The 12045-nt window shown below is 36.2% G+C and overlaps 1 protein-coding gene across 1 annotated transcript in view; it reads left to right on the forward strand.

Annotated features, from left to right (window-relative positions):
• ADAMTS19 (ADAM metallopeptidase with thrombospondin type 1 motif 19) overlaps nt 1-12045 on the forward strand; it is a 281743-nt gene that overhangs the window by 53660 nt on the left and 216038 nt on the right. Inside the window, exon 3 of the mRNA XM_022588714.2 lies at nt 6039-6204. Within this exon, the coding sequence (XP_022444422.2) occupies nt 6039-6204 (166 nt within the window). The remainder of the gene's footprint in view (nt 1-6038; nt 6205-12045) is intronic.

Below are 12045 nucleotides of genomic sequence, written 5' to 3' on the forward strand. Positions count from 1 at the left end.
ATGTCCATGCAATGGAAGCAGTGGCCTGGGTGTGGGGGGTTTGGGAATCATTTCCGTTGGGGGTTATAAATCCCTTGGGAGGGATAAATGCAGAGAAACTATTGTTGACTGGAGACCTGCTTTGGAGTGAGGAACAGGATCTGTTTAAGGAAATAGAAACAGTTGCTAGAGAACAAGAGACGTAGAGTCATGGAATATTCGTGGAGGAGAAAAGTTGTCAAGGGTCAAATGCCCGAGGGAGAAGAATAAAGGAAAGGGCATGATGGGTGGCCTCAGAACAATTTCCCAGTTCAGTGGGGGAAACAAGAATGTGGGTGGAAATGTAAGGAGAAGGTAGGTAGCGAGCAGATTTATTAGAGTGATGTATTAAAACCAGATATCAATTTGGAAATTGGGAGGCTTAGCCCTGACATTCCCATGAACTCTCTGTGTGATTTTAGGCAAGTCATGCAAGATTTCTAAGCCTTGGTTTTCTTGATTTTAAAACTCCAGATGGCCGGGTGATTCTAAGTTTCCTTCTACCATTGTCATTTCATGATTCTTTTTGAAGCCCCTTTGGCAGGGAAAGTAAATGGAATGATGTTAACAGTGTGGTCACTTGAAAACTTTTCCTAAAGATAAAACTTGGACACACCGGGAAAGCAACACTGGAAATGCCAGAGGAAGAAATCAAATTGTAATTTTCCCCCAGATGGAGTCACAGGTAGAATGTTGTTCAGAGCAGCAAATGGATACATTTTCTTTTATCTCAAAAGGGAAGAATACATTGAGTTAAAACAGCCTTGCCTGAGCACCTGCTATATACCAGTCCTTGCTCATTGAGGCCTGATGACGAGCACTACACCCCAAGCATTCCCTGAAATAGCTCATGGTCTAATCAGAGGGTCCTGCAAGCAACATTTACAGGGGGCCTAATAGTGAAAGAACAGAAAAGGTACAGAAGTGGATAGAGCAGGCGGTGGTTACTTTGGAGAGAGGATAGGGTTGGCTTGATTTTGAAGAAATAACTCGCCATACCAACAGTGACTTTCTGGAAAGAGAAAACAGCATGTGCAGCGTACCAAGATGTGACCGTGCAACTAAAAGTTATTCTGAAATTGTTAAAATATAAAGTTCACACAATAAAATTTGTCTGTGGTGGTTATATGTGAAGTTTAAGTGGAGAAGTAGGCAAGAGTTTATCATGATCTTATAACTTATATATCTTCATTTGGAGTTTATCCTCACGGTGTAAAGCAGAAACCTTGAAAGTATGATATGGTAATAGGATAGATATGGCGTCAGAAGTGTGTTTTCCTGCAGATTTATGTGTATGTATAGAATATGCAAAGGCATGAAAAACCACTCCCATTTACAGGAATACTGAAAATGATGTTTTATTTGAATAAAGCATAAAATAAAGTAATACTATTATAATTTATGTCAATCCCTATATTATACTTACGTTTTAAACTATATACTTTACTTGAGATGTATACTATAGCATTACCATACAAGAGAATTTTTTCAAAAATAGTCAAACGTAACATGTGTGGGCTTCCCTGGTGGCGCAGTGATTGAGAGTCCGCCTGCCGATGCAGGGGACGTGGGTTCGTGCCCCGGTCCGGGAAGATCCCACATGCTGCGGAGCGGCTGGGCCCGTGAGCCATGGCCGCTGAGCCTGCGTGTCCGGAGCCTGTGCTCCTCAACGGGAGAGGCCACGACAGTGAGAGGCCCGCGTACCGCAAAAAAAAAAAAACAAAAAAACTTAACATGTGTGAAGTACACATGATGTAGAGTATGAGCCATTTGTATAAAATATTTTTACAAGCAATATACTGCTGCCAGATCCTTTCAGCAACTTCTGTTATTGCTTTTTGGAAGTCAAACACTTATGCTTCTATCTCAGAGATTCTCTAATATACTTTATAGTCGGACAGTGGGCTAAAAATCTTCAGACCCTCAGGACATTGATTTTCCTTTTCCTGTCAAGAACTTTGTCATTTAATGCTTTCAATTATATTGGTTCATCTTATTTTTTGGCTGCATTTTCCTATTTCTCTACTCAAGCCAGGCATCTTCTTAAACTATTTCCTAGATTCCACGTCCTCTTTGCCCTTTACCCTCTCATAAGGAGCAACTTTCCCCTAGTTTTATCCAAATTCTGTTATCCCTCCAGTCTTCTTACAGCCTGAAATTATAATGATCTACCACACACTAATGGTATTTACTCCTTGTGATATGCTATATATTTTTTTAAATAGGATATTATTAAAGACCCTCACCATATGCAGTTTGAGCCTCAGATATATACCTTCAGCTAGTCCACGCAAAGTTTACCTAGAAAACTGAGGCTCTGGAAAATAAAGAAAATTTCCAGGAAGGAACATAGAAGAATGAAAAGAAAACGAGGTAGTAGTTACAGTAGTGCTTCAGTTCCTTAAGTGAATAGGAAGTCAGGCAGGGGCACTGAAGTAGTTAACCTGGTAGGAATGGAAGCAAGACTGGAGAGTGCCAGGTTGCTTTCTAATTTTTTTAGTCATTTTTAATTTATGCTTGTGACATATGCATTAGGACTTTAGGCTTTGTCCATCTCTTTAGTAGACATAGTTAATTTGAATTTGAACAAATGAAACGCTTGTATTTGGTGAATTGAAGCAACAGTATATAAAAATCCATGCACATTGGCCAAATCAAATTTCATATTGTAATTAGAAGTTGGTGGCAGTGTCAGTACACCTTCATGGAGATCAGTGTTAATGGTTGTTTTAAAAAGCACAGGGGCGTCTAAATAGAGAAAGTAAAATATCAGAACCAGTAAGACAAGATATGGCTGGTAGCGTATTTTCACATAAGCAGTGGTAGATTTGCAAATACTGAAATGTTTGCTAAATTGTCAAATCAGAGACTAAGATTCAGTGACAATAGAACAGATGCCATTGTATGAGAAAATGTACATGATGACTGGAACAAGGCAGGGAACAACTTTTAATTTCATTTCCAAATGTTTGCATGAAATATCTCAAAATTGTTAAAATCATTTTAAAAAATCTAAAAAGGCAATCTGGGAGAAAATTCTTATATAGTTTGCATTTATTTTAGAGACTGTATTGTGCCATGTCAATACACAGTTAATTTTCTTCCCTTCTAAAATTGAAAGGACAATATTTGCACTAAAGTGCATGCTGCCTAATTGTGGATTGTCAAACACAGGAGGACTTTTAAAGAGAGGTTGATGTGAATTTGTGTTCTTCCATGGCTTGTAAATTCATAGCGCAGATAAAACAATCCATTTTGTTAGTGGAATAGGTGAGCCCTTTGTGGGGACACAGAAAACTTCATAATTTCCTGCAATTCTGCTTGAAAGATACCAACCCAAGCTAGAGCACTTCCTCTGCTGTTAGATATTATTCTGGTCTCAGAAAACCCTTCCCTGTAGAGAACCTGAACACTTGATGCTGAATATGCCCTAGAGTGAAATGAGTCTGGCACACTCTGGTCAGACAGTAAATATGTGTTGAATGAACGAGTCATCATTTATAATTATTCAAACATTTTTTTCTTTTTAAAAGTGACCTTATTTTTAAAAATGTGTATAGATAAAATCCTAACACAACAGAGAATGCTGTGTTATGAAGAGGTTTCCAAATTGTAACAAAAAAAAAAAAGACCACATTTATTTGAGACAGTATTTAATATGCTAGTGTGGGGATACAAAGACAAATAAATTTTAATTCTTTGGACTCTCTGAGCTCTTCAGTCCAATCTCAAATGTTTGGCTGCTTATATTTATTATGATTATCTTTATTAATAAAATAAAATTATAATGAACATTTATTGAGCGGGTTACTCAGTATCAGATTCTATGACAGGAGCATTACATGTGCTTAAAAAATGCTTTTAAAAAATAATCCAAACAACGCTATGAAGCTGTTGTATAAAGATGCTGTAACTTTCTCATAGTTACATGCTAGTAGTAGGTTATGAACCGAAATAATCTTAAATCCAGAATCTGTTCTTGAGGTCATTAAATTTTATATGATAGTATGCAGTTAAATTTTATAGGGTTTATGGTTATAAATCTTACCATGCTTATAACCTGTTGAAAGAATATATCAGATTGCAAATTCATGATTTAGGGAAACTGAGCATCCTAACAATTATTATCTTAGTCATCAGTCACACTGCCAGTTTTATTAGTGGCCTTGAATACTGACCGAACCTCAGAATCACATTTGCATATAAGACAAGAGAAACACTGTTCTGTATTTTCACAATCTGGATCAATGATAATATGACACTGCTTATCAATCCATGTGTAGATGTACTACATCTTTAATAATTATTACTTAAATTTTAAAATATTTGATACTCTTTTATTCCCATCAAATTAGGCTCTAGGGAAAAATTTTGTGTTTCATGTAATTACTTTAAAATTCAAGCTGATTTCATATTTGAGAGAATGAAAACTTGTATGGAAAATAAAAGAACTCATTGAAAGTCATATTAAAATTACACAAAATGGTCCAAATATATACTTGCCTGATATTTTGAAAGAATCATTAGAGTAAATCTTGTTTTTGCATTATCCCCACCCACAAATGATATATGTGTGCACGTTTGTGTGTGAACAAGAGAGGGAGAGGGAGAAACTGGGAAAGAGACAGGAAAAGGCAGGAAGAGAGAGAGGGGAAGGGGACAAGTCTAGGTGGTGGAGCTGTCATCCTAGTACTTGAGAATTTTATTAGTGATATAAAAACTTCAATAAAATGAAGTTGATGAGGATTTTTAGATTTATTCTTTAATTATCTTATAATGAAGATATAAGATACCTATTCTTCAGGTATCTTCTATCTTTATTCTGATATAAAGAGTAAAATGTACAGAATAAAATCAGCATATTGGCAATCACCTGGTCTTTCCATAAAGAAGATGCAATACACTTTAGTAATTAAAACAAAACAAAAAGACCTCTTCTTCTAAGGAAAAGTTTTTTTTAGCCTAGTTTTAAAAATATATTCAGTTTGGAACAATTACTGTATCTGAAGACATAATTATATTACTATGCTAATTATATGTGAATCAAATTAAAATGAACTGTATATGATTTTTATAAAGTTAATGCAAAACAGTATTTGATAACTTTCATATTAGCATATTGGGTGTGAATAATGCAGGTTCTAGGGAATTATTTCTTAAAAAATGTTTGCTAAAGAGTTAACAATATAAATCAAATATACATTATATATATATTGCAGTTGAGTAAAACAATGAAAATTGGAAAGATCAAGTTATATATTCTTCCATGTAAAATATTTTCCTAATTATAATTCAAATTTATATTCTGAAAAAGGAAGGGAAGAAGTGACTAGGCTTAGCTTCAATATAATAAAAGAATACCTACTTGTTATAAGTTCTTTTTGCTGATCATAACCACATTTTACAGTTTTTGGCCCTCTGTCCACAACTGGCTAACTTTAAAATATGGCATGGTATGAAATGAAACTTGTTTATGTAAGTGATGCTTCATTTTTTTCTGTAATTTATTGTTCAAGGGTTTTCAAAAATGTTTAGTAGAAGGCTTAAGAGTATTTTATATAATAACTTTAATGTTATGTGTCCTACATTTACAGTGGTATGTTACATGAATTATTTTATTAAATAATGATTGTCAAAATGTTGTACTATCCTGTGTATGCAATTAAAAACTATATTGCTCTTCTGTACATGCTGTACATATAAGTGACCCCATGGGTCTCCCAAAGTGAGCCTTTAACATTCCAGAATTTTTACTGTGCATCTGTTGCTGGCATCTAGCCTCCCACCCACACAGGCTAAGGCTAACTAAATGAAATTTATGCTAGTGCAATAAAGTACCTAAAGATGAAGTAGTAAAATGGGAAGACAGTTACCTTATTAGTGGGGTTGCTAACATAGCTTCACTAGAAAAACGTATGCACATACATGGAAGAAAACAGAGTGGATGTGAGTGGGAGAACCCAGAAAGTAACTTATTCGAATGATATTTCATACGTATCTTTCTATGTTATATATTCCAGATGGGAGTCATACAGCTCAATGAGGACTTCATATTTATTGAACCACTCAATGATACAATGGCCATAACGGGTCACCCACACCGTGTATATAGGCAGAAAAGGTCCATGGAGGAAAAAGCCACAGAAAAGTCAGCTCCTCACGGTCATTACTGTGGTGTCATTCCAGGTAATGCCTTCTCCTAAAAGGGTTTAACTAAATATGCAATGTCAGATGAATCCTTTAATAAATCCCCCCTCCCTCCCTCCCTCTCTTCCTTCCTCCCTTTCCCACCCCTCCCTCCCTCCCTCCCTCTCTGTCTTTCTGTCTATCCATCCATCCACCAGCTTTATCTTTTTTAATGTGGAATCTCTCTTGGTTAATGACAATTACTTATCTTTTTTAGACTTATCTTTTAGTTTTCTATGAAATAGTACATTTTAATATCAAAAAATAGAAACTCAAAAGGACTTCAGATATTAATATATTACATGCTCTATATCCCTCAAGAGGGATACTCATGGGTTACTGTTCCCCTCACTGGAATAGAAATGACACCGAGAGAATTGCAGATTCCCTGAAACTGAATACTGTGAGCTCATGGTCTTATTTCAGTCCACCTCCCTGAGAACATCATAGATATCTCTTTACTTTGACCAGAAGCAGCTTCTACTTTTTCTTCTTTTTCTATTTGACTCGAGTAAAAATCATCTTGAAGGTTAAAATTAGAAGAGGAATAGGAAGAAGAGTCAGGATTTACTTCTTTGAATTTTATTCTCAGTATCAGAATACTTTAAATCTGGAAGTTTCAGTGGCTCATAAACATTCCCAACCATCAAATCCTGGTCTCTGTTTGTCTGCTAATTTTTCACAGAAGTAAAATGGGGTGACCGTTTTGTACACTTCCTTATTACTTCCTTTGGCAGAGATCTGTGGCATTAGCAAGAAGGATAAGGAAAATGAATGATTTCTATTACATAAGTAGGACCTGAAAATCATAGTCAGCATTCAGTGGTTTCCCTAGGAAAAATATTTGGACATCTAATCCAGACATCTCAGTGAATATTCACTGTTATGAGAAATATTTCCCTATAGTATCTGAGGAAATGTGAATTTATTGAAGAATTTTTGGTGTAAAGACTTTAAAATTTGAATTGGAGATTTAAAATTAGGTGTTCATGTAGTTAGTGCCAAGATAACAATTCTAGCATTGGTTATGGTATCTGAGGCTGATTTAGGTATATAAATTGTGATAATAAGTAACATTTGCAGAGGCCATAGCATGTTCATATCATCAATTGTCTAGTATGTTCAAATTCAGAAAGAATTTCAATGTTTCTCTTTAGATATATTATCTCAAATTAATTTATGATCTCTATTTTCTTTCGCAAAAGCTCATGATATCAGTCTGTATTGGAATTATCTTCAGAAGTGGTTAAGTGAATCTACCTCTGTGTCACATTATTCAACGTACATGATCAAGTCAATTTAAATAAGACACATCCCTCTTCTCTATTCTAAGAACTGTAGACACAATGGAGATAAAAAACAGCTGAACAGAAGTCATAGTATGAACAAGCAAAAGAAAGGTTTTTATATCGTGAAATGATAACAGAAACAACTTGGATTTAGTCCATTTAAGGAGATTGCCTTGTGTGAGTTACACTGAAAATCTGCACTATGCAACTTTTGAATCATAGTGAGTTCCAGCTATTCTAATTACTCATGTATACGGATGACATAAAACAGGCTTTGTGTGCCATTATGCACAGAGGAAACGTTTCTAGAAAATTCTTATTTTTGATAGGTTTATAAAGCATAAATACACAGTTCATATTTCACAGACATTGTTCATAAACTTCCTAATTTTTTTTAAGGCATGACTGTTATATCTTAATTGACCTGTTTGGATCAAGCACTTGCATAGAAGGAGTGCTAAGCTATCGTCAGTTGGATGCTTTACTGAACTTAACTATTTTCGATGCTTTATAAGGGTCTAGAAATTTTAAACTCATTTTAAAATTAGCAATCCATGAAATAAAATATTCATTTACTTATCAGCATAAGTCTAATTGCAGTTCTTCCCTTCTTACTTCAAGCTGATATATCAACATATTAAAAACATGATTCAGATGTGGATAATGTTGCAGTAATTGCCTTTTCACAATGGAATCATAAAAGCGTATTTGTATTCAACTTGGTCTTTGCCCTATTCCCCTTCATCATGTTAATGTCTTAAGTGTATTGTGTTTGTATGTATTGATTACATAAATATTTTTTCTGAACAGGCACTTCATAGTTTAGGATGACTTTGTTGTGTTCTTTTATTAACAATAACATAGAGGAAAGAAAGGCACATGAGGTTGAGAGTCAGAGGCCCTGGTTTCAAGGCCTAGCTTCAGTCTCACTCCAGCTAGGTACTCTTCTTCACTTCCCTTGAACTTTTGAACCTTAAATTCTTTTTTTTTTTTTTTTTTTTTGCATTACACGGGCCTCTCACTGTTGTGGCCTCTCCCGTTGCAGAGCACAGGCTGCGGACGCGCAGGCTCAGCGGCCATGGCTCACGGGCCCAGCCGCTCTGCAGCATGTGGGATCTTCCTGGACCGGGGCATGAACCCGTGTCCCCTGCATCGGCAGGCGGACTCTCAACCACTGCGCCACCAGGGAAGCCCAACCTTAAATTCTTTATTTGCAACATAAGCAGGACCAGTCACCTCACAGGGATACAGAGCTAAATGACACAGCTCTTATTCTCAAGAGGTGACCAATGTATTATTTTAGACAAACTAATAAATGAGTAATTATACTATCTATAATAAGAACTATGACAGACTCAGTACCCAAGATTCTAAGCTTCTGTTATTTGGTGGGGGGGGGCAGTGGCGGTTGAGCCTCAAAGATCAAGTAAAACTTATCCAGACTATAGGGAGGAAAGGGAACAGAGTGTGCAGGTTAAGAAAATGGACTTTGGGGTCAGACCGCATGTGTTCACATCCTTATGCTGCTGCTCCCTACCTGTGTGGCTTTGGAAAACTTCGTTGATCTCTTCAAAGCTCCATTTACAATATACAAAATGGGTGTAGTGGTACCCAAACTTCAGGGCAGTTGTCCAAATTAAATGAGATTATGTGTGAAAATGGAAAACATATGTGAAAATTTAGTGGACGTTGTTAGGGAAAGAGCATTTCAGGCAGAAGGAACAATAAATACAAAAGTATAAAGGCAGGGGAAAGCATCCAATGTCTACAGTGTGGACATGAGACACAAGCCTGGAAAAGTAGTCATGGATGAGATAATGAGGGGACTTGGGGGCTGTGGTAATAAGGAATTTATCTGGAAGGCAAAATGTGGTCTTTGAACACTGTGAGCAGGCAAGTGACATTATCAATCAATATATATTCCTTAACATTTAGTATAAGCTTGTGAGTATGTCTGCTACTCTGTGTGAACAAGAGCGAGATTTATAGAATTGAAGAAGACCGATCTATTTGAGCAGGATATAGAGATCATCTCTATTCTAAGAGCTAACTTAACCCAACCATTACTGAAATAGTTGCCATATGCCAACCATAACGGTTGTGGAGATGATTGTCAGTATGTGGAGGGTATTATGGGGAGCACATAGTGAGCACTGGTGAATACACATTTAAAGATCTTTTAACTGAAAGCGTGTGGTATCGACTCTATTGTTTTTATACATGCATCTGGGTAGAAAATGGTCTCAGGATTGAGATGAAGAATGAGCTCGACGTGGTTGATGTAGACAATGAAGACATCAAAGGAAGCAACTTAATAAAAAGATAACTCCAATATGCATGATTTTCACACAGAATGGCTACCTTATATAATGGAGTCATAGAATCATGGTATTGGCATTCTTAAGAAACCTAGAATGTTCCAAATAGCCTGTTTAAGTATAACGTGCAAATAAGGATGTAGCACACTGACAGTTTGGGGCCATCACAGCTATCATTAGCTGGGGCAATAAAGGTAACAAACTTTTCTGTCTCTCCCTTACATGGTCTCTTTATCACTCTTGATATGGTCGAAAAGCCCCGCATTTTATAATTATCCCCTCAGTTTCATATTATCTCTCCTTTTATTTTTCTTGTGTTTCTGTCTCCTCCATGGGCATATCTTCTTCCGTATGTGCACCCCCTAAATGTAGGCATTTCCCAGGACTCCCTCCTTTTCCTTCTACTTCTCATGCCACATGCTTCCCTGGGGTGATAGAATCCAAATCCATGGGTTCAACTTCACTTACACATTGTTTAGTTCCAAACTCTATCTCCATTTTAACCTCTCTCCTGACTGTCAGGTGTTTAGTAACTTCTACTCAGATGTCTCTCAGGCATCTCAGACTTAATAAATTATCTACAGCTGAACCCATCATCTTTCCTCCCAAACTGCTCTGCTGATATTTCCCACTATCTACCTAGTCACTCGAAAATAAACACTAAACACCCCCCACACACGTAAACAACAGCAACAAGAAAGAGTAACTCTAACCACCTCCGTTTTCCTTTTTAGTCTGATTAATTTTGCTGAGGGTGATGTCTGCTTTCTGATATGTTGCCTATCATCTCATCCTTTCTATTTTAACCACTGTGTGATTTTTACACAGAAGATCAGTGATGTAGCCATCTAGGAGAGCTGCGAAATCTGTGTGTCTGAGTGTCTCTGTATCTATCTATCTATCTTTCCCCATAATCAGTTTATTAGGTGTTGACCCTGCCAAGATGAGCCTTTTCGTATACCTGTAGGAATGTCTCCTACTAAATATTATAAGTTTATATGACAGTATACAAATATATAACCATAAGTAGGATTGTGATTACAATTAGAAAAACTACAAAATTTATTCCTAACTGTTGTAGATCTTAAGATACTAATAAAACCAATTTCTTATTCTGTCCTTCATGAAGGTCTTTGGTATTAACTGCTGGTACTAATTATGGATTCATAAAATTTACTTTTAACTATAGTGATTCTGTTGCAGATGGCTACTGTTGCTTTCGTCCTTTTGCATTTTCTTGTTTCATAATATCAATATAATGCTTATTGTTGTTAAATAAGGAGTCCTTGCATTTATTTTCGTAACACTTTTGTTAACTTAGTTAACTGACTCTACTTGACATTTGGATAAAACTTTGTTTATTAAATAGATTTTTAGTCTGTGTCCCTGTGACAAAAAATGAGAAACCGTAATTTATGGAGATATCTGAGAACAGTGAAGTTTCCAGCAATCGTGGCAGGATCTACTTCATGTTAGAGCTCAGAGCTAACTCAGTTGGACCTAGAAGTTAGTAATAGAAGGGACCCAGTATTTCAAGAATAGAAGAGATAAACTAATCCTGGCATCATGAAAGGGTGTTAGAAGGCAAGTAAGGTGGAATAGGTAGTAGGATAGGATAGGATAGAATAGAATAGAATTGACATCAAAGTTAAAGTACCTGGAACAAGACTCAAAAAAGGGAATTTATCGGAAACCAAGATGATGGACTGGAACTATGAGCATACATACAAATTCAGAACAGAGACATGTTCATGGAAACGGGACTAACTGGACACACATTTTTATATCCATGGGATTCCACTAAACACACATGTTTACTTCTGGGGACTCCAATAAAATTAGAATACAAAAATATAAAAGATGTCGGCCAACAAATACAAGTTTGGGAAAGAAGATGACAGCTATTTAGTGACATCAACAGAATTTTGGTAAATGGCAAGGAGAGGAACAGGTGATAGCTAATATAACAATGGATTGTGGAGATCATTGCACAATTGTAAAAACTTGTCAAGGATAATTGAATTGTACATTTAAATGGCTCCATGTTATGGCATGTAAATTACCCCTCAATAAAGCTGTTAAAATCATAAATTCGTTATTAAGGTACCACATGCATACAGGAAGTTGTACAAATGATGTGTCCAACTGCTGAATTTTCTCAAAATGAACATAACCATGTAGGTATGACTCAGATCAGAATATAGAAAATATCAGCACCATAGATGTCCCCCTTG

The sequence above is a fragment of the Delphinapterus leucas genome, chromosome 3 (assembly GCF_059928025.1).
Source record: "Delphinapterus leucas isolate spDelLeu-1000000601 "Yukka" chromosome 3, BTC_Dleu_Yukka2, whole genome shotgun sequence".
Classification (NCBI taxonomy): domain Eukaryota; kingdom Metazoa; phylum Chordata; class Mammalia; order Artiodactyla; family Monodontidae; genus Delphinapterus; species Delphinapterus leucas.